Source organism: Gavia stellata, chromosome 9, assembly GCF_030936135.1.
Source record: "Gavia stellata isolate bGavSte3 chromosome 9, bGavSte3.hap2, whole genome shotgun sequence".
In the NCBI taxonomy this organism is placed as follows: Eukaryota; Metazoa; Chordata; class Aves; order Gaviiformes; family Gaviidae; genus Gavia; species Gavia stellata.
In genome coordinates this window covers 8,561,979-8,585,779 of record NC_082602.1, presented here as the reverse complement: position 1 = coordinate 8,585,779, position 23,801 = coordinate 8,561,979, and the positions used below count along the sequence as shown (strand labels likewise).

General features: G+C 36.2%; 1 protein-coding gene across 1 annotated transcript in view; it reads left to right on the top strand.

Moving 5' to 3' along the window:
* The window catches only part of BICC1 (BicC family RNA binding protein 1), a 110,357-nt gene extending 87,713 nt beyond the window's left edge, over window positions 1-22,644 (top strand). The window contains exons 8-21 of the mRNA XM_059821214.1: window positions 98-349; window positions 4,090-4,221; window positions 5,374-5,560; window positions 6,953-7,111; window positions 7,506-7,702; window positions 8,001-8,142; window positions 9,249-9,405; window positions 10,803-10,968; window positions 12,268-12,307; window positions 12,976-13,130; window positions 15,511-15,667; window positions 18,254-18,414; window positions 20,657-20,756; window positions 22,296-22,644. Of these exons, the coding sequence (XP_059677197.1) occupies window positions 98-349; window positions 4,090-4,221; window positions 5,374-5,560; window positions 6,953-7,111; window positions 7,506-7,702; window positions 8,001-8,142; window positions 9,249-9,405; window positions 10,803-10,968; window positions 12,268-12,307; window positions 12,976-13,130; window positions 15,511-15,667; window positions 18,254-18,414; window positions 20,657-20,756; window positions 22,296-22,426 (2,136 nt within the window). The 3' untranslated portion in view covers window positions 22,427-22,644. The remainder of the gene's footprint in view (window positions 1-97; window positions 350-4,089; window positions 4,222-5,373; window positions 5,561-6,952; window positions 7,112-7,505; window positions 7,703-8,000; window positions 8,143-9,248; window positions 9,406-10,802; window positions 10,969-12,267; window positions 12,308-12,975; window positions 13,131-15,510; window positions 15,668-18,253; window positions 18,415-20,656; window positions 20,757-22,295) is intronic.
* The last annotated feature ends 1,157 nt before the right edge of the window (window positions 22,645-23,801 follow it).

Below are 23,801 nucleotides of genomic sequence, written 5' to 3'. Positions count from 1 at the left end.
TTGAATGTGGAATGCATGACAAGTAAGGAAACATCTGAAATGTTGTTTTGTATGCCTGTGAGCACTGTTTCACTGGTCTCTTGCATTTCTCCCGCAGGAAGGAACAGCCATGCTTTTAGAACACCTAGCTGGGAGCCTGGCCTCTGCAATCCCTGTGAGCACACAACTAGACATTGCAGCGCAGCATCATCTCTTTATGATGGGTCGAAATGGCAGTAACATCAAACATATTATGCAGAGGACTGGTGCTCAGATCCACTTCCCTGACCCTAGTAACCCACAGAAGAAATCCACTGTCTACCTCCAGGGCACAATTGAGTCTGTCTGTCTTGCCAGGCAATATCTCATGGTAAATACTTCCAGTGAAACTTGCTTGAAAAAAATGCCAGATTATAGAAAATATGCCCATTCTGCACGTATTTATTGGTCAAATGTAAATTAGCCTTAGAGAGGAAGGATTACTACTCACATTGCAAAAATCTGATTCAGTTGAGTGCTCTATTTTTGTCAGTGTTTTGTAAGTGTGTGTAATTGAAAATATTTGTAACCTCTTGTATCATGATTTGAAAAACGAACTTGGCAATATAAATGCAACATAAGCAATTTAAATTTACGATAACAATATGCTTCTGAGTAGAAAGCAGACTTTTGTAGGGTTTTGTTCTAGTTGGGTGGTGGGTTGTTTGTTTTGCCAACCTGCCTTTTCCATGTTTGTCAGGTAAGTAGGTTTCTTTTGGGAGGAAATAGCAGGAATTTCTTAGTTCCTATGTAGGCGAATTTTCAAGGAAACTGGGGAACCATAGGAAATACTTACTCATTCTGCAATCTTACATTCTTTCTAGTACCATAGCCTCAGTACTGTAAGACCTTTTAGAAAAATAGCTCTGGTGATGAGTATTATGATTAATTGTACAGGTTTTTGTTATATTGGTATTTAAGCTTCACAGGAACCTTTAGGCATTGTTGTAGTACTACTGCTTGTACACAGATTTTTATATATGTGGTTATTTACAAACAACACATTGGATTCAAATCCAGTTCAAAGCTGGTATTAGGATAAACCATGATACCATTAAATTCCAGAAGTCCATTTCTCCCTTACAGTGCAGTGTGCCTTGCTGTATAGTGGAAAACAAAAACATGATGCCTTTCTGTTTATACAGTATATTAATGATTATTCTAGGATATTATTGTCTGTAAGTACTAAGAGATAGTCTTATTCTGTGTATTTCCTTGGTGAGGTTTAAGTAGAACTTTTCTGGAGGTTTATGAAGTAGAAGGAAATGCAAACAAGCTATTATATGAACATGAAAGTACACATTTACTCTTGAAACTTAGAATTATGCAAGGGCCACTTTTTGAAATACTGGCCTTTGATTTAATAGTTCCAAACATATCAGTACAACTTAGTATCCCAAATCACATCCACTATATCACCCTTTAAGAACTGTACTGACCAGGAGGCTTGGTCTGTTTCAACTCACTGGCATTATGTGTCCTGAAACTGTTGTTTCAAGTTCTGTAGATAAAACAAGTTTTAAAAGCAAATTTTGCAAAGACTGAATATATCTTTTTAAACAATTAAAATTTGAAAAGCTGAGGGAAAAAGTAACTAACCAGATAAAATCTTAACTCCATTCCTAACTTAGCAAAAACAGTATTTTTCAGCTTCAGATAAAACCATTTAAATAAGCCAGCCATGCTGATACCTACATACAGATAGATAGTTGCAGTCATTCTCAACTTCTTTTGAAGTAAATGTCACTTGACCTGTTTTCTTCTTGGGCATTGTTCAGTGGGATGAGATTTGTGTTGTGGAGTGACTTCCTGCAAGATACGACTGCATGCTGGCCTTCTCATTGTGGTCACTGTTGTTATTGCCTTCTGCCAGGTCCTCAGTCAGAATAACAGCTGATGCTGTTTCACAGCTAGGCAGCACAAGTGTGCTATGGAATTGGAGAGGTGACTTAAAAATAGTGATTTGATCTCTGCAGAGCTCCTAGGAATAACTGTCTAGAAGCATCTGAACATCAATACCAAGAAAATACCGTAACGTTTTTCTGAGCTACTAAATTGTTGTGATCCGTAATTCTTGTAAGAGACTAAATTTGAGGCAGAGTTTACAATATCAACAGAAAATGCGATGCAGTGCATAGATACCTTACAGTAGGACGTATGTAATGTATTGGTGCTATCTTTAAATATTGCTTAGCAATATGTCTAAATGAAAACTTTACTATCAACTAGTAACTAATTTAATTGAGAAGGCTATGAATTCTGTGGTCTATAAACTGTGAATATCACTTATCTCTGACAACTATTGCAAGTCTCAGTTTCTAATCATCAGCATATTGCTTGCAGGAATATATTCAATGTGGTTGTTGAGACAATACTCATAGTAGTGATGAGGGCAAATTGTAAAAGGAAGAAAGAATACCTAGTGATTTAAAATTAAATACTTAAGTGAGAGGAGTTTGGAGTCTTGTTTAAAATGTTCTTGTTCTATGTCTTCCCCTTATTCCAAACCCTTTGGTTTCATCAGTATTTTGATCATCACTAAAAAATGATAAGACTTACTTTTTGTTAGTTTTGCATATAATAATGACTGTACTATATTTAATTACAGAAGATGTATTGACAACTTAGTTTTTCTCACTCACTTCCTGTCAAATAACATTATTTGGTCCTGTTCCTCTCTTAACATCATCATGTAGGAGCTCTAAACATACAATAACTAAACAGAAGTGTGAAAAACAAGTCTTTTAATATGCTTATAAAACCTGACATTTCAACTTCAAAGTTTCTGTTTTTCCTGTGAACTTAGTTGCGTTTTTATTCAGCAGGCTTTCGGTGAAACCTTCTGGTATGACTTTCTGTAGCTTTTTTACAAAAATATTTGGAACATCCCAGTATGAAATGCTCTCAGCAGTTCTGTTACTGTAAAATTCATGATTATTGATTTCAATGTCTTTAAATAGACTTTATTCACAATTGTTCTTTTCAGACAAGTTGACTTTGTGGAGTTAAGCTGTGTTTGTCAGTCTTCCTGAAGTCAAAATGGTTAAGATGCCTTGCTTTAATTTTCCTTAACTTAAAATTACTTTAAGTTTGGGAAGTACTGCGTAGCTATAGGTGGTACTGTTGAAAAGTGCTATTTAAATATAAAATGATATTGAACTAGTGATCTGAAGAATAAATATACCAATTTGCTGCTTTTCATTCTGAAGCCAAAGCAGGAAACTGATTAAAAAAGACCACTTCCTTGAATGTATCTTACTATGGCTTTTTTCCTGATATGTGTGATATTGTTTACTTTATTGTGAATCTAGATTCACAAAACATAAGATTTGTTTTTCACTCACTTTGTACCTTCTATTTTTGTTATTTTAGGAGAAGTAGCAATCTAGTAACTTCTAGATAACCTGTGACCATTGAGTTTTTTGTTACTTTTCGGATTTGGGCTTTTTTTAGGGGTGCTAGGTTTTTTTACTTAAAGTTTTAGTATTTCAAGTGTTTCACAGATGTCGTCCATATCACTGGAATATACTTATCTAGCTGATCTAGAACAGGGGAAGAGAAAGGTAAATTTAAGACTTAGACAATGGTGACTTACAAAGAAATTTTTTCAGATTTATGTTTCTGTATCTCAGACATCGTTTAAAATGAGCCATTTGAGTATGTGAGAGTCCTGCTATCAGTTCCTGACAATACTTTGTTCTGATTTAATAGGTAATAGTGGTTTCTGAATTTGAATCCTCCAGACACGTCTAAGTCTGTATAAATAGCTAATGCAGGGTGTGTATGTGCTGATGGGAATGTCAAATATTCAACAAATCATTTTACCCTTATACCACCAAACTCTTTGTTCAGAATCCCAGGGTAGGAAGATACATCTGTATTGTTCCATACAAGGAAGTGGCTTTACTTAAAATTTCATCCTTGCTATTTTTTTCTGAACTTACTGTATCATGATGTACATGTGTTACAATCTTTACATGTCAGTTTATTGCTAACATTTTCATGTGAAAAGGGTAAGTTCTAAGTTTCATGAATCGTTGCATCTTGTTTTGCGTTCTTGGTTTTTTTCAGGGTTGCCTTCCTCTTGTGCTCATGTTTGATATGAAGGAAGAAATTGAAGTAGAACCACAGTTTATAACACAGCTAATGGAGCAGTTAGATGTCTTCATAAGCATTAAGCCGAAGCCAAAGCAACCAAGCAAGGTTGGTGAAAAGCTAATATATTCTTTTTAGGCTTTCATGACAACTTTTCAGAGCTGATGAGTTGACATCTCTGCTCCTCCTCCCTAACTTAATGGATCATAAACTTGTAAAAGGCATATATATTTTCTGCTTGGAATATCAATTTAAATGTTGTGACAGCTCTCCGTCATGGTAATTTGACTTTTTCATTAAATATTTGACAATATAGAGCTTAGCTTTTGTATGGAAGATACTGATAGACTTTATCTCCTCATAGTCTATTTCTTTTATCTGACTAGAACTACTCTTGATTGGTTTTTAGAGATTCGTCTTAAATTGCAGCTCCCCCATGTAACTGCAATGTAATTTAGCAATCAGAATTAAACAACAACAACAAAAAAAACCCACAAAAAACAACCCAAACAAAAAAAATAATATGACTATGAGAAAAGTCTGACTGTGTTCTCCACAAGAAACAGAATTACAGAATACCTTTAATGGGAGATGTTCATTGTAAAATATTCAGGCAAGTATGGATAGGAGACTCTGTTATCTGCATTGTTGTACAGAATGCTGTAACAGACAAAAAATTCAAAATATTATTAAGTGACCATTCCCATTGTGTCAATAAGGAAGCTTCTCTGTGTAGGGATATATAAAATTGATACAAAGAAACGTCATGTAGAGAATGTACAAGAAACAAATAATGTTTTTTTGTAGTTTAATTTTTTTAAGTTTTAATTTGTTACTTTATTCTCAGACAGCTATGAATTTAATAAAAACAACTATTTTGTCCACTTCAAGGTATAGACCTCTGATAAAAGAGAATAAGATTTTAATTGTTGGTTCACTTCTCTGGATCTTGGGCCACTTAAAATTTGATATACCAAATAGCACCAAGATACAATAATAATTGTTTCCCTTAAACAGAAAGGACTTTCATAATTCTCATTGTCAGGTGCATACAAAATCCCAGAACTTACCATCAAGGCCACTGAATTCGAGTAGTTGCTAACGGGCATTATCTCATGCTGTCTCACACTGCTATGTTACTGATAGCCATGAGGGAGTATTAAGAAGAGGAGGGGGGATGTGTGTGGCAGATCCATGTTGTATAGTTGTGTTACTCATTGGTTTTCCTTTTTTGTTATTTTTCATTTTCTTTCCCTACAGTCTGTGATTGTAAAAAGTGTTGAACGAAATGCCTTAAATATGTACGAGGCACGGAAATGTCTCTTGGGACTTGAAAGTAGTGGAGTTACCATAGCATCAAATCCTTCCAGTCTCTCATGCCCTGTTGGTCTGTCTTGTACTGGTTTGGATATCTTGTCCTCAGCAGGACTAGGACTCACTGGGCTTGGTATGCATTCTATTCTATACATATCTTTATATTTTTTATAGATGTTTATTTGTGTGAAACTTAATTCACTTGTACTAGAAAAAAGGACCAGATGTGTGTTTTGCATAAGGAATCATGTTAAAGCATTAGAGAATTCCAAAAGCATCTGGCCTTTCAAGGGCCTGTTGTTGTAAAACTTCCTCCAAGGCTTTTGTAATCAGACATGTGACTCATCTCTGTAGAAAATCCTACAGAAGCTCGCAAACCAGCCGGCTGAAAGTGAAAGGGAGGGAAACACAGGTGAAGTAGGACCTTGCTTTTACAACTTTCAGAATGATCTCTTTCAAATGAAACTTCTTTGGTAATATTGTGATGTCTCATGCTGTCCTGAATTTGGGTAGGTGCTTGAGCCTGTCAACAGTACCGTGAAAGTTAACATAGCTAACACCACATTTCAGTTCTGGCTGTATCTCACTGTAATTGAAGGATGCACGTGCTAATAGTCAGTATGAAACTTGGGAGAGAAATGTGTAAGCTTTCTATCTTAATGTAAATTTATAGAAGAAGCACATAGTCCAGACTGGAATTACCATTTTATTTTCAAGCTCTGCAAATACCCTATTATCAGAAATGTATAGAAAACCAAGCAGTCCCAGAAGAATTTAGTGTCAAATCTTGACACTGGTTCTTGAAAGTCAAGAGTTCTCATGTAACCACCGTGCTCCCTTGCAACCTGCCATCTGGGAATGCTGCGTAGTTCCATGTCAGATGGTTTCTTGGGAGTCACACAGGGGCATGTATTTGTGCCATTTGACTGTGTTTTTTAATGCTGTTTTTGTTACCATTCTTGTCATGCCCGCACTTTGGGGTTGTGTTTTTACCTCTTTAGAGTGTAGTGCTGAACTGCCTTGCGAATGCTCTTACATGAAGGGCTGGTTTGAGGGAATGCTTTGGGAATAAGCAAGGCATTTGGGGGATGGTTTGCAGTCAGTATTGAAGATGCAAAAAGGAATTGAATAGTTCTTAGTGTGGAAGTAGTGGTTCGTTCGTATGAGCTTCTGAGAAAAAGGTTGTCTGAAATGAAAGTAAGGTTGTGAAGTGTAGTTGCTTGCTTGTTCTCTAAGTGATGCTTCTTTGAAACAAACTGACAGAAGCAATGAAGAGGATACAAAGGGATGGTGGGACTGAGGAGCAGCCAGTGCAGGCTCTTTGTTCTGACAATAGTTAGAGTCCAGTAGAAGGAAGTAAGAGATGCTACAATTCTTGGATATATGATTCCCAGTTTAAGAATGCTTGTTCTTAATGTGTTCTCTGCACAAAATTAACAGCAGGTTTAATGTTTTAAGCGGTACTTTTGTAAAAATGTTTTTCTGTAAGTCTTAACTAAATATTCATTTGTATAATTTTTTGCAGGCCTTTTAGGTCCAACAGCCCTGTCAGTCAACACCTCAACTGCTCCAAACTCTCTGTTGAATGCCCTTAATAGCTCTGTGAGTCCCTTACAGAGTCCAAGTTCAGGCACACCTAGTCCCACGTTATGGGCAACATCTCTTGCTAACACGAATGCCACAGGTTGGTATTAAAGTTAAATGTAAATTAAATTTAATTGTGCAACAGTAAGTTGTTAGAATGACAGTTGAGAAGTCCAGAATCATTCATTCTTTAGAGCCTTAATAATTCTTAAGTTTTTCTTAACAGAGATTAATAAATATCCAAATTTAAAGTTATAATTTAATATGAACTTACGATGTGCTGTCACATGCAGTGTTTTGATCTGTTTTGTATAGGAAACTATGTTAACCTACAAAGTAATGATTAGATAAAGCATTACGATTTTGGCATGCAATTCTAATGGAAACTTGTTTAATGATGTATCAAAGCCACATAGAGATTTATATAAAGTACTATAGTACTTGAGAAAGTTAAGTGAGAAACTTCATCAGAACATGACCAAATTTTGTTACAGGTTTTTCTGCTATTCCACACCTAATGATACCGTCTACTGCCCAGGCAACTTTAACTAGTATTCTGTTGTCTGGAGTACCTAGTTACAGTCAGAACACTCCATCTCCACCACCAGGCTTGACTCCTGTTGAAGTCCACGTCAACGGCATGCAATCAGAGAGTAAAAAAGGCTCACCTTCTTTAAATGGTCATGTAAAGGTAAGTGATGTTATCTCTGGAGAACCAGATCTGTTTGTAATAAACCTCTACTAAGAGAAGCTGAAAGAGAAAACTAGTTACGTTAGTAGATTCTTAAAGCTACTAAGTTTAGAAATAGAACAGTGGTGTTTTCAAAATATGACTTAAAGATTGAAAATGGAACATTCAAGCATATTTTTCTATATCGGGAATGAATTTCTTGTTCTCCTGCACAGATAGAAAAGGGAAATTCTTTCAATATTTCCTTAAGAATAACAACCACTTTTTAGTGATTTTTTTTTTTTAACAATCATTTCAGACCTCAAATATCAAGTATGCTGGACTGTCTGCCACATCACTAGGAGAAAATGTGTTGAGCACAAACCACAGTGATCCAGTAAGACAAACAAGTGCTCATGGTGCTTCAGAACAAGTAGCTGCCAAGTCAAATAGTGCTGAAGGTAAATTTTTGACATTTTATTATTTTGTCTGGTAGTGTTAGTGCAGTCTATGTACAGTTCATGAAACAAAAAATGTAAATCTATTGCCTGTGCATTGGTTTTGCAGCCATGTTGAAGGAAAATTTTGCTGGCTCTCCCAGATTTGTTCTCAAAGAAAGTAAATAGAAGTTGTAGTATCTGAGCTGTACTGTTGATAGAAACATCTTAAGTCAACATAAATGAGCTTGTAACATTTTATTTATTCCCTAAGAGCAGAGGGAAATAACCTATGAAAATTTAGTGTGTTTTACAGCTGCTTAACTTCATTGCTTAAAACAATCTCTGCTGATTTAAAAGATGTTGTATTTTTGCTTTTTAATGAAAGCAAAGAATTAATGCCTTTGAGAAGGTTATTGCAGAAAATTACGTGTAGATCAAACCTAGATGACACTGGCCAACAGAATTTTTGTGCATGTTTTATAACAACATTTCAGTTATGCTGCCTTTTAGGAACTAAAGGAACTAATGAACTGTTTCCATGATTCTTGGAGGGAGGGAAAGCCAGTTCAACTTCAAACTTGAGCAAATATGTGTAAAGGCCTTGTTTCCCTTGCAAATACTGATCAACAAGGAGATGCCCTTTAAGGGATGTGGTCATTTGAAATACTGATTTGAATAAAATGTATATTGCCCAATTAAGGTGGTAAATATTCAAAAAAACACATTTAAAGATATTTGAACATGAAGTGGGGAGCTTTCATTCCAGCAACAGTTATCTGAGTACCTGCAAGCTTTATTAAAACTGGATATAAAATCAAAGTTGTTTGAAATACTTACTCACTTCTGATTGTCAGTCTTCAGATTTATTATTAAGTAATATTACTTAAAATATTTTTTTAAGAAGAAAATACTTAGTGTGTCTACTATATATGTGAATACTAACACTTTTTTGTGCATTTGAACTCACATTTCTGACTTGTTAACTTTGATCAAGTTGTTATCCCTGAAGACTAGAATAATTTTGTAAGGAGGAAGAGCAGGTTTTGTTCTATAGTTGTCATTCCTTCAGTAAGTTCACTAGAACATAGAGATTTTTTGTTTAACGATCCTCTTTATTGGTCTTGTAGGTTGCAATGATGCTTTTGTAGAAGTGGGAATGCCAAGAAGTCCGTCCCATTCAGCAAATACCAGTGATCTGAAGCAGATGATGAGCTCTTCCAAACAGGCCTGTTCTAAGAGACAAACGGTTGAATTACTGCAAGGCACCAAAAACTCTCATTTACAGTAAGTTAAATGTGCAAATACAGATTAATGGAACTTTCACCATGCAAACAGACTTAACATGTTTTTGTAGGTAGAAGGGGTGGTTCAGTCAAAGATACTCAAAGAGCTGATTTAAAGTGGGCTTGATTTTTAATCACATTGGGCATTAATATACCCGCCAGTTTGTCTGATAGTTGCAAACTTTGAATGCTTTTTGTACATCCGAAGTATTTTTCTTTGGTTTGAAAAAAATAAACGCCTTACCTCTCCCACAAAAGAGTGGGGTTTTTTTCAGAGTAACTTTCATTACCTTTTTCTAAAGGATACATTTTTGCACTTTCTTTTTTTTGATTGCTTTTAGAACAATTCCGAACTGACAGCCTTTTTCCTTTTGTGCGTACTTGAGGCTGTTTTCTTCTTAGAAAAACGATATTCAGGGCGTAACAGCATGTTCTCAAACACTTGTCTCAATGATTTTTTTGTTTGTTTGGTTTTTTTAATGAGCCGGCAGTGGCAAAGGCTCTTTTGAGTCATAATATGTCTTGGCCACACAGGTTTTGTGCTTAACACAATTTTTTGTCTGATGTACTTTAAGTAGCGTTTTCATTATTCCTTTTGGGAACTGTTTATCATCACTCTTTTGAGATGCAGATTTTCTCTTACCTGACTTATTTACGCTGTTAAAGCTATACTATCTATTTCATTAATTCTGTTCTCGTAGTTTAGAAATCCAAGGATTCCTGCTAATCAGACTCAGTTGGTTTTATGTCACTCAGTTTGTATGTCTTGTTCTTTTTGTTGATGACATAGTGCTCACAGTTTTCTTGTGGCATTTTTCTGGGGCAGTCTCAGCATCTAAAACATGGTCACTTTGCTTTGAAGTAAGAGTTTATACTCTTCTAGAGTAGGCATAAAATGTGGCTGATTTTTAGAAAGAAAAGATCACATTAAGAGGTGCTTTGGCATGTAGGACTGCAATTATTGAAGCTTTAAAAGCAAGCAGGACCCATGTTAACTTAGTCCCCATTATGCATCTCTCTTTATCATGCTACTATCAATCTGTTAGAACTGCCGAGCTGCTTGCCTGATCAAGACTAAACGGTATGAAGTCACACCGTGTAGGGATTGCATGTGATAATTCCAAGTAACAGACAGCTCAAATCTGAATCTATAAACTATGCCTCATACTTGGTAATATAGGAAGCAGCAATACATGCTTTGTTTCAGTGACAGAGAAACAGGTAAAGGAAAGCTGAGACTTCAGAAATGTTGCTAAAAATGCTGATATGTTTGGTACTGGCATTTCTTGACTTTTGCTGCCGAACTTCTCGGGATAAGGCTCAGATATCAAAATTGCTTTGAATGTTCACTGCCTGTGAAAAAGAAGACTGAAGTTAATATTGACTTTGCTCTCACAGTACCACAGAGAGGCTGCTCTCAGATGCAGAGTTAAGTGCTTCTGAAAGTCCCGTGGCTGATAAAAAGGCTCCTGGAAGTGAACGGGCAGCAGAACGAGCAGCAGCTGCCCAGCAGAACTCTGAAAGAGCACGTCTAGCTCCACAACCATCATATGTAAATATGCAGGTATGTTTCCCTGAATAAACCCAAATCTAGTGCAAAACTTGATAATTGCAAAGTGAAATTACCACAGAATGCAAAGGTGACAGTTGACCAGCAGACTGACTTGCCATTACTATTTCAGTAAAAGCATCCAGCAAAGTCGTTAACTCTTTCAACTAAAGAGTGGGTTGTCAACTAAAAGTCTTGAAGACAAAAAAGCCTTTATGCTTCTGTTGAGTAAGAAAAATTTAAGAACAGAATAAATGGAATGGTTATATTAGTTTACACAAGCATCACTTGTGTTAAAAAAAAATCCTATATCATTGCTTTGAGAAGAGATTATTATATATACAAAAGACATTTTACAACTTTTCATAAGCAGTGTCAACACAATTTTTTCCTATAGCTTCAGGTTCATATACAGGGGGGATTACTGGAGTAACTAACTAGTTTTGCTTTACAAATATGGATCTGTACATATACTCCTTTTTTTCTTGTACTATTCCTACTTGGTTAACTACAGCCTACTACTGTACTATAACCTATGTCCATGTTATTGCAAATCTCCCCAAAGAGACACCCCTTTGACTGTTTGTCAAGCAGTAGTAACAGAGTAGTTTTCAGTATAGATCTATCAGTGTGGGCATAACTAGACTTCATGGAGTAATGGAACAAGATTAAGGTTAGTGTTTTGCAGCCCTTCTCCTTATCAGAGCTCTAGTTATTTCAAGTAGCAAATTTAATGCTAAATACTGCATTGTAGTTTTATGTGTATATTTAGACTTGCTAATCTGTAATACCAAGAAGTCTAACTTCTTTAACCAGGGGTTAACTCTTCCATTGTCATATGTAGTACAAATACAAGTGTTTTTTAATTCCCTCAAAACTTAGGTTCTTTTCCTTTCAGAAGATGAGTGCATGGAGAAGAAGAACTAAACTTGAAAGAAGATTATTAAAATAACTGTGGTGCCTAGATTTGCTGTCTAAGATAATATCTTTTTTGTACTGTTGAGGAATGTTTTAATTGCTAAGAACAGATGATGTAAGGAAGAGAAACTATGCTTGAAAAAATGTCTTATTTAAAAAAAAAATTCTGCCTAAATAGTTTGTAAATACTGCTGCAGCCTCACTCAAATGAGTGAGTTATTTTAAATCTTCATTATCTAACTGGACTACTGTCAAATTATTGTGCAGTACTTCAGATTTCTCCTAGATGTATTCACTGGCCACTTTCAAAACCTTTGTTTTTACAAAGAGCTAAGTACTGGAATGACATTTAGTTAGAATGAAATTAAGCTATCTTCTGCATGTTTAATTTTACAGGCATTTGACTATGAACAGAAGAAGCTACTAGCAACCAAAGGTATGTGGATAAACAGTGACTTGTGAAAAGTTTGTTAGAACATGGCTGAAAGAATTTTCTGAAGTTTCAGTTTTGTAATTGGATTTTTAATCAAATTTAAAGCTGCTAATGAAACATTTGTATATTAGTTTCCATGTTCCAAAAAGTTCATAATACCAACATGTAAAATACAGTATAAGCAACTTGCAGGTGGGATATTCTCTGTGTGAGTGTATCCATATGCAAATGATCCATGTTGTTTTCAGAGACCTCACAGCTGTGACACTTGATTTTATTTGGATGCAAATTAAACTAAGATGTTTGTCATATTGGCAAAGTTGCTCCTTATTTCAGGGATGAATTAACTTACAAAATTTATAAGGGACTTATCCATGTCTTTGAACCTGTTAAAAACAAACCAAATACCCACACAGCAAAAGAAAACCAGGAACGCTTATTTTTGAAACAGATATGATTATTTTCGCTTCCTTGCAGCCCTATGGGGTTTAACTATCTTCTGACAGAGTAAATTGCTTTAAGGAAGGGTAGGATTCAATCTGTGTAGAAAGTGGGAGGTGTTTAGAGTTTACTGTTTGGGTTGAAGTCTATTAGCATACATGACTTAAGAGTTATCATCTCAGTACCTTTACTATGGTTAATATTTACTAATTTGTCTCTGATTTTTTCAGCTATGTTAAAGAAGCCAGTTGTAACGGAAGTGAGAACTCCAACAAACACATGGAGTGGTTTGGGGTTCTCTAAATCTATGCCTGCAGAAACTATCAAGGAATTAAGAAGAGCGAATCATGTATCGTACAAACCATCTATGACAACTACATACGAGGTATAAAAAAACTATCCTGTAATGGAAATTCTGTTTCTAGTGAATGATACAGTTGTTTCTCTTGAGAAATATCTATAACTTTTTTACAAAAGTTCTGCAGATAAGGTTTTTAGCTTTCCTCTTAGGGTTCTAAATATTTTTTTTATTGTGAAACGTTTTTTAAGTAAATATTAAGGCATATGGAATACATTCAGCCTGACACACAAAAATATATCCACTTTATAAATCTTACTCTAGCTTTATAGAAGTCTGCTGCTGAAAATATATTTGTTTAAAGAAACTTAAAACAACTAATGGAACCAAATGTCTCGGTAGTTGTAGACAAGTGGTAGAAATTTTGTAACCTAATTAAAACAATTTGTATACAACAGATAAACTATATAAGTGAATCACTGCATGGTGGAGCAGAATGTTACAACAAGAAATGGCTGCAGCTCATCTTATCTTCTGTTGACAAAGCTGTAGAAATGAAAGAGCTTTCTCTGTTTGCACTGTTCACTGGGCCCAGAAATTTCTGGGGGAGAAGGCAGCCATAGGGTCCAGCAAGTCTCTTCAGAGTCCCACCACGGGAATCTTGCAGGGAATTTCTGTTCCATTCTTTTCAAAGGCGTTCTGAAGTTGATTTTCAGTGTGTTTTCTTGCTGTCATCTTTCCCAACTTCCATACAGACACCTTTTTCTTTTATTTCTGTCCTACTTACATTAAATGTAAATGGTATGTTTCTTCAGGACTGGGACTTAATGCAGCTTTTCTCTAGGATATACCTATCTTTTCAATGCCAAAGAGATATTCAACCATGGTAAAAATATGCCTTGGTGTTCCCCACTTGACCTGTGAATTTTTTGTCATTCAACTACATGTAATAGTTTTGGTTAGACGTAATGAGCTTGCAGTAGTAACTAGGGGGAGAGAAAAAGCTACAACCAAAATCTGAATTATTTTTTTTACATACTTTTCTATACTGATTGAGCTGGGGTGGAGTTTTCCCCAAACCATGATGCACTGCTAGAAGTCTCTAAGGAAGCATGTCATTCTGATCAAGAACACTGTATCTTAGTTACTCAGAGTCTGCCCATGTGCAAACCACGGGCTTAGCTCTTTCCAGTGAAAAAGATAGCATGTTAGGACTCCTGTTTCCATTGTTTGGTATGAGCTATTGTGGAAACATCTGGGAAAGCTAAAAAACTTGTATTCTTTGTATCCTTCTTCTATTTAGCAGTCTTCAACATCATTGGTATTAGAGGCAGTACTGCCACACTTCCTCTGTACACATGCATGTTTGATGAGAGTCATGTGCTGAAGTCTTTGAACAGACGTAGTAGTGGGATTGTAGTCTAATGTTTGGGAAGTTAGTTTGTAAAATAAACTTACCAAACATATTTCATCTTATCTGTGATATTTTACTGTGCATTCAGTTTTCCAAGAACATTGGATGACATCTTTTTTGCTTCACAACTCTTAGCCATCACTATGATCTAACATAATGTAGAAGCCCTGTCTCGCTTTTCTGTAAGACTTGAAGTCAATTCCTGCCTGCCTTTATTTGTTGAGTCATACTAACTATAGCTCACACCTTCCCAATTTTGCCAAAGACAAGGAGCTTTTGCCTTTTTTCTTCAGTGGTGTCTGTTTTCCTGTATAGTAGAAAAGATTGCTGCCTCCTAAGTTATGCTTTTCAATTGGAATTTGATGCACGTCTATAGAATTGTTCATTTGGTTCCACAATTTTTAGTTCATGTAAGTGTGTGATATCAATAATGTCCATCTTTTTTTGCATACATCCCCACCCAATTCCATAGTTAACTGCTGCTTTCAGAAAATACTGTTGCCTTATTTTGGAACATTCTGACCCACAGTGATGAGTGTTGATAAATAGTACTTTACTTAATATGAAAATCTGGGGTTTTTCTTTAAAAAAAAAAAAGCTGCAAATTCACAAACCACTGCAGAATTGTTGTTGTACTATATACCATATTGTTGTCAAGTATTGTGTATTTCATCCACTTATCTTCAGATAGATGTTCTATTATGTACTCTTCCCCGTGAAGGGATATAGTGGATACTGCTTTGTCTAGAATTTGTGTGGGAATTTGATACCATGGAACGTTTGGGAAACAAACTTGGAAATACTGAGCAATTTATTTTGAAGCATGGTCTTTAAATAACTTCTGCTTAAAATCTGTAAACTGCATATGTTTTAAGCACACCTGCTGTTTTTGTATCCCATTTGCAGTTTTTTGACTATTGATCAACTGCCAAAAGAATGTTTGCAAGCATTAAAAGCTGGGATTTTTAACTGAGCTGCTTCAAAGAAAACATCTGAGTCACAACAAAACTTCTGTTTTCTGCCCAAATTTTTCTTTTTTTTTTTTGTTTGCAGGGTTCATCGATGTCTCTCTCACGGTCCAACAGTCGGGAGCACCTGGGAAGTGGCAGTGAATCTGATAACTGGAGAGACCGTAATGGGCTTGGACCCACAGCTCATAATGAATTTGTCTCCTCAATTGGCAGCCCCAAACGGAAACAAAATAAATCAGGTTAATTTCTTAAGATATGATTTAAAAAAAAAAAAAAAAAAAAAAAAAAAATCATATTGATATCAATGAATATTTATTTTAATATAAATGTTTCCTGACTAAGGATTTAAATTACTGGCACCTGTAAAGTAAACTTATTTTACAAATTGAAAAGTGAAAGCATATGCAAAGTAGTATAATATAACATACAAATACTGGTCCAAAAGGAGAAGTTTTAAGGAAATTTTTTAAATGCAAGGCATTCATGCTGAAAGCTCTTTGCTGTCTTGGAAGGAATTTTTAAGGTGTACTGAAAACAGACCTATATAAAAGCTTTTTTCTAGACTACCATCGTTCTGCTCTGTTATCGATGCAACAACAACAGCCAGGTCTTTATTGGGCTATTTGCTCGCTAGTGGTGAAGTCATAATCTGTGCTGATCTTGAATTTTATAGCATGGTTCTCTTTGTGGTGATAAAATAAGGCTGTCCATATGTTTGGCGTGGCCTAGCACATGATTTTAAACACTGGTTTCTGTGGATACAGGCTGTAAACTTTGCAATTACTTTTAAACAATGTTTAAAACTTACAAATTAAAATTTTACTTCAGTTGAACTCTTTGAAACTTAATTTCATTTTTTAAAATTATTTAATATATGCCTTTCTGCAACAATGAAAAATGGAGGTAGACAATACTGGTCCATACTATCTGCATTATGGGGAAATATCCACTATGGCTGGTTTTACTTCTTTGGTTGCATTTTTCATGTAAAGGTGAATAAAACCTAAATCCCAGACTAACTGCAGAGTACACAGATAGTAAAAGTTGGACATCCTAAGAAAGGATGGCTTCAATTAGGGAAAATATTCATGGTTGGTATACTTGCAATTATTTATGATTTTTAAAAGCATATTAGTTCAGCTGTGAATGGCTGCATACCATATTCTAAGCACTCGCAGAACAAAAGAGATTGAAAGTTTATCTTTGAAATCAAGCCGTTGATGTTTCCAAGTTAATTGGACAAAAGCAGAAGCTCTAGGTGAATCAAAATAAATAATGATTAAAAATGTATTTACATATGCAGTAGAAAATTATCAGAAGTGTGAATACATTGGTGGTGGGGGAAACTCTGTTCTATAGCAACTGTAGCTTTCCCAGAGAATGAAATATGTGGAGCAGGGTCAAAAGCAATAGTTATGAGTTGGCTGGACAAATGCATTTACCTTAATATATAGGTGCCGGAGTACTAAAATATAAGTCTTCATTGGCATAATTGCATAATAGTGTTGAGTTTTCTTCTTTGTTTTTAAGATAATGCTTCCTGACTGTGCCAGTAAGAAGTGTTGCTTAATATTCAGTTTTGAGTACATGACCTTGCATCATCTGCCCTGAGTGTAGGATCATGATTTTCTGTTTGGGTATTTCTAGTGTTATCTTACTCTGATAGTGAAGAAGTTGAGTACCACCTTTTAAAGTCTGAAAAATCAACTTAGTTATTGCTTTGTTTGTCAAACTTAATGTTCACTTTTTCAACATTGAACGGTTTACTGTGTTTTAAAACTCTTTTCCCAAGTGGAGCTGAGGTTGATAGAAATTCTCCAAACTCGGTAAATCCGATCCCAAATGCTTCTAACTAGTCTGTGCCCAGAAAATAAGAAATGTAGCATAGCCAGTTGTGAAAAATAGTGGTTTTCACATCCTATTGGCATTCTATAATGGAGGCCATAGCATAAGTCTCTGGGGCGATCTTAATTTTACTCACCTGGGAAAGTAGACTTTATCTCCTGCAAGCATCTTATGCATTCACTGTTATTCTTTCCTGTGTATGTAACAAGGGAGGGAGCACTCACAATGGCCCCATTTACACAAATGCCTAATGCACTCCCTGGGAGCTATCCTTTTCTTACGCAGCATGAGGAAAAATAATTATGAACTATGTGATTACATACTATCAGTGTGCACACACAGAGGAACGGGGATCGCACTGCTAAATTAGTCTTCTTGTTTTTTTTAAGAACCTCACCCTGCAAACTTTTATTTAAAGGTATACCTTTAAGTAATGTAATCTAAAATTGTATAGGGAGTGTATTTCCAGTTCTAGTCTTTTATAAAACTATTGCATTTATTTTTTGTCGGTATTGTACTAAAAAAATAGCCAAATCATGTGGCTACTAGGTAGTTCCTTTATCGGGAATTGCTCCAGCATGGTTTTCTCCCAATCCAGACCAAAAAGAGCTGGTTGCATTTATGTGAAATGGTGTTTTCCAAAATACTCACTGGTGAAAAGAAGAGAGGGCTTAAGAGGAGGAAAAGCAGCGGGGTCTTGCAGGTCTTTCCCCTGTATGAGTTCCTGACTTGTTTTCCATGTGACAGTTCACATAATGTGATTTTATTCTTTCTATAGAAAACAAACACTGGAACTTATTTAACAAAAAAATTCCTTTATGCTGTTCGTTCTCTCAGACCACTGAGAGGCTTTTTTTGATGAATAATAAAGATTTAAATATTTTTTGTTAATTTAGTGATCTAGTTGACTATAATGTTGATGTGGCAGAAAATTGTGCACTTCTGTGACGTGACTAAAAAGTGCACTTCTTCCCTTTCAGCTGAACACTATCTGAGTAGCAGCAATTACATGGACTGCATTTCCTCACTGACAGGAAGCAATGGCTGTAACCTGAACAGTTTGTTTAAGGGATCTGATCTGCCTGAGCTGTTCAGCAAACTTGGTTTGGGCAAATACACAGACGTATTCCAACAGCAAGAGGTTAGTATTCCTTTGAAAGTAGTTGTTCTGTCTCTTGACCAGAGCTACTAAGAAGTCTCACTTTGTGACTGGATTTTTGTGAGCTAGTCTTTCAAAGCTGTATCATATGTCTTTCAATTTCCAGATAGTCAGCCTGGGCATGAGTACTATTTTGTTCTGCACCTTTGATTTATACTTAACAAATAATTAAACTAGGTTTTGGGGTGTTTTTCATTCAAGAAAGTTTAAACCTTGGCTCCTACTTGTAAACTAGGATGCTAACTAGAATTTAATAGCTTTTGGTCAACTTCATGTATAGGTTATGGAAATCCGTTCTGCATTCAGTAGTAACGTCTTGTCTCAGCTGATGCTGGGGTCATATATGTTCACCCCTTGCCTTTTCTCCTGTGTGCCAGTTGACTTCCTTTGATTCACTCCCAACAGGGAGATATGGTCAGTCATCTCTGTGAGTTTTCCACCTCCGCGCCAACTAATCTCAGTTTAATCCAAGTGGTACTATTTCGTATCTGTAGAATACTATATAGGTAGAGTCAACTTGGTTATCTGCAGATAATTTATTCTGGTGACACATTTAACTGTGTCACAAAAGTACAGTGAGCCCAGCTGCAAGACTTACTGGCTTAGACATAGAGCCCCTGAGCTCATCCTGAAAGCGTTGTACTTGTATGTGGGAAGTTGTATGTCTCACACCACTGGAACTGGGTGTGCTAGGGAGCAAAACAGATGTCCATGTGGGTTGCGTCAGTACCTCATGTGGTACAGGGAAGGACCACAGCTGGATTTGGCATATTCCTGTGTTCTGGACCCATATGTCCACTTCACATCTTTATCGGCAGTGAGGCCTGCACTAGTTGCTGGTCTTGGGTTTGCACCTGCATGTTTTCTCCTAACAGCCCACACAAAGTGGGTTTTGGCACAGATTGCCATGTCATTAAGAGAACTGTGCATGTGTTCATGAAAAACAAACTCCAAGAGGACCTTCCATTCACGTTGCACAAGTTGCTCTGGTGTGCCAACATTGAGCTTCAGATTTGCTTCTGCAAGAGGAAAACTGCGCAAACCAGGGGCACACTGAAGTGTGTACTACATTATTCCAAGGGTAGACATAAGGCAAATTTGTACCTTCTCCTGTGCACTAAGTCGCTCATGTATATGCGCTCACAGAATCGTCCTAAGTCCACTGAAGTGTATTGCTGCTGTCTCAGCCTGGGGGCAGCTGGATCTGGTGTGTTTCTTGCCAGCATTTCTTGTCTCTCTCTAATCATGCTGCTTAAGTGCTGTGGGGGAATTTTATTCCTGTGAAGTACTGCATGAAAGTGCTTAGGAACTGGCTGCACTTGAGCTAATGAACTCTTTTTGGATTGCAAAGCACTGGCAGGTGTGGGATAGACACCAGCATGGGTTTGCCTTCAACCAGTCTGAAAGTGGCAAGGTGAATCCTCAATCTGAGTGAATAAATCCAACTGTGCCTCAGTAAATTCTGAGTACAGTTCCTCAGGTTTATCTCCTCTGTACTCCCCTGCATGTTCCATAATACCCATATTATCCAGTCATTAACCCTTATCTATTATCTTAGCCACTCTCCTAAAAAGGAGAGATGGTTGTGTTGGTTTCTAACACTAAAGATAGCTTTTGTTTGGGTGGGTTTTGGTTTTGTTTTTTCTTAACTCAAGAGTGGCTGATCAGATGTTAGATGAGCCAAGTAGTTTGGCCAGAGTGAAAACTAATCAATTTTCCACTACGGTTCTGTGAATTGTATTGGGAGCTGAAAACCCACAAACATAGATGCTTGCACATGCTTTGGAGTGCTATGAAATACTCTGTGCTTTAACTCAAATACGTCATCAGTGATTGGGTAATCATGCTCTGCTAACCTACTATAGTCTGAAGCACCTACCATATCTACAGACATATATACCCGGCTATTCCCAAGTACATTGTAGCAATTGTGGTAAATACTCAAACCCTTAAGAGTCACAAATAAATAAGATAAATTTATCTTTTGTGCTTTTCTAAAACTGCTCACTTCTTAGTTTCTCTTTATCTGTCAGAAATGCAGAGTAGTAAATTGAGCAACTGTGTGAAGAAGCTGTTGGAAAGCAATGATTGCTGTTTGCGTGCAGAGTAGCTGTAAAATGCAGGAGGGAAAAAAATTGTGAAGCTATTCTGAACCACATTTATGGCTAAATACTTTTGGGAAGAGATTTGTTTGGCATAATTTTCCCATTTCTTTTTACTCTAGATTGATCTGCAGACATTCCTTACTCTTACTGATCAAGATTTGAAAGAGTTAGGAATTACTACTTTTGGTGCCAGAAGAAAAATGCTGCTTGCAATCTCAGGTAAGTAACACAGATTATCATTTGTTGATTTTAAGTATTGTTTGTGTTCTTCTCACTTGAGTTGTGTGGTTTATAGTTAACAAAGTATCTTGGAAAGACTGAAAAGTGAGAATCTAGTCCACAGAGGTAATATTGGTGTGCCCCTCATCAGAAGGTACTTTAAACCCAGGGTTTATTGAGCTTTCACATTACGGAATAAGATTTCAGTTACGAAGTCCTGTGTCCCCATGTAAAATTGGAGCTTGGTAGAAAGTTTGTTTCACAGCAGATTGTGAACTTTGTTTTATGCCCCAAAACTGTGGGTCCTAGAAGCTCTGGGATTACAGGCTCTGCAGAGTCTTAACGGGCACTACATACCAGTCGGAACTGGCATTTTCAGGCTTTTGGTTCCCCGTCCTCCACTTTATTGGTGAGCAGAGCAATCAATCACCCTACTGGGAAAAATTACCTGGTTTTGGTGGGGGCCTTGTTATTGGTTTGGGTTTTTTGTTTGGGTTCTTTTTTCCCTAGGCCAGTTGTTTCTGCAAAATATATAGGTTTGAAAAGAAACATGTAACTCTCTCATTTGGAATTTTTCCAACCCACTTTTAATTAAAAGGTTGTCTTGTATCCTACATGCAGAAAGATGAAGGCCAAATATAATTTGTAGCATATAATGCATAACTATATTTTTCTGATTGTAATAAATAGCATGAGGCAATGTCTAGGCAATGAATCTGTATCAGAGGAATAGTTTTCTTCAGATGCTTCATTGTAATGCTAGATCATTTTTTTTCCCCGATTTGCATCTCTTCTACTGATGCCATTAGTGAATGTTTTTTATGAATTTAAAATGGTGGCATAAAGAGGGTTAAAATGCAATGTACTTAGTTCAATAGCAGTCATGAAAATCTATGTAATCTTTCAGTGATTTGTATCTATCATGGAGTTTGTTTACAAGAATAGAAAAGTGGGGAAAGGAGAAACATTTTGGATGAGCATTTGTTAATACAAGCTTAGGGTGCATGTTTGAATGAGAGGTGAGCATCTGTTTTTTCTAACAGTCCTTACTAAAATATTGCTTCAGTGTTGTGTTTAAAGAATTGCATGTTGAGAAATGATCAAGTTGCTTAAGAGGCTTTTCAGTCATCTCAGTTTACATTGCATGGTTGTGCTGCAGCTGTATATTCTGTGTGCATGTACCTTCAGGAAGATTTCAGCCTTTGAGTATTATAAGAGAACCTTTTTAAAGTGTTTCAGCCAGGTCAATTTGATCTAAATTAATATTGCAAAACATTATCTACTTTACACTGTATCAGTGCCAATTAAGAATTGCACCAAATAGATGCCTGCATCCCAAGCAGCCTCTATCAGTCTTAACCTGGCACTCTTAACTATCCTGTTGAACTGTTAAATTGAACAAGTACCTCACAGACATTTTCAGTTCATACTGGTCTGTCTAAAATATTTTGTTTGCTTAAATAGAAGTTTTGCTTTTGGTTTAGATCAAAATATTAAAATTAATTTCTGATGAGAGATTTTTTGTGTGACCTTTTACAGAACTGAATAAAAACCGAAGAAAGCTCTTTGACCCATCGAACATACGTGCCTCATTCCTGGAAGGTGGAGCTAGTGGAAGACTGCCGCGTCAGTATCATTCGGACATTGCTAGTGTCAGCGGTCGCTGGTAGCAGTAAGTTGTGGCTCAAAGTCAGCTGTAAAGATGGACATGGCAATCCTGTGGACAGCCTTCACTGCACACCGCCCTCTGCACTTTGGGAGTCTGGGTGTCAAGGACCAAAGCATTTTGTCTGCACAAGACTGTGCCAAAAAAAAAGAGAAAACACATTTTGTCTGTTGTCTTTCAAAACACCAAATGTGGGTTACGTTTTACTCATGTAGATTGGACAGAATTTGCAATAATAATAATAATATAGGGTTCTTTGTTTAGTATTTTATTACCTATAACTATAATGTATGCACTGAATTTTTACTTTGTTGAATGAAGGAAGAATGAAGAGCTGGGATGCCAGAGAGCATAGATTTTGGTTTTATCAAGATGGATTTTTCTGGTACTGCTTAAAATAATTATTGAGGTCTTTCTGCACTTTACATGTTCTGATTTCTTGTCCTGTGGAAATTTATTTCTCTTTCATTTCCATATCAATTTTTATATTGGCACTAGTCAAATTTTTTTCAGGTGTTCCTGCATTAAGTCACATCTCACTATAACGGTACTAGAAACTGGTTCTTATGCAGATTTTTCCTTCTCTCTGTCTCCCTGGTAGTTATCTGAAGAGATTGTTCCAAAATCAAGCCACTTGGTAGTGGACCAGTCCTATTATGCTCTTATGAAGCAGTCTAATGCTGCTTGCAATAATACTCACTCACTGTAACAGATGCAATGAAAGACCAAAATGGACCTTGCAATATTAACCCTTTGCAGTCATCATATTTAACTGCTGCCTGTTATGCTAAAACTGTTTTTAATGGTTGTCTCAAAGCAAAGGGCTATTTTTAGTACCCTGCCACTAAAGGACACTTATTTATATCAGACTTTTATTTTTAGATTCTATACACCTACAATACGTATCAGATTAAACTGATCTACTGCAGATTTATGGTAGAGAATGAAAGGCATTCATCAAACTAGAGCTCTGGGCTGTCAGTTTGATTAAACAGACAACTAATCCAATTTGACAAGACAGCACTGTTGCCATTTAATAAATGACACATATTACTTACATGACTATGCATGCAGCAATTAAGCGACCTACATAAAATAGGTGTAATAACATCTGTTTTGTTCAATCTAGATTTGTAATTGTCAGCTGCAGAAGTGATGAAAACTCTGGAGATGAACTATTTCTGAAACAAGTTATGTTCAACAGAAAGAGTCCATATTATAAGTGGCTAGAGCTAACTATTGCATTCTTCTTATACTGTGAAAGTCCAAATAATTTGCCAATATTATTCCTCTGTCTTTACAGATGTCTTGTTATGGGTTTATGAAGGGTTCTGATATAATGAAGGAATTCATAAAGTGCCTCTTTCTGCAATGCAATA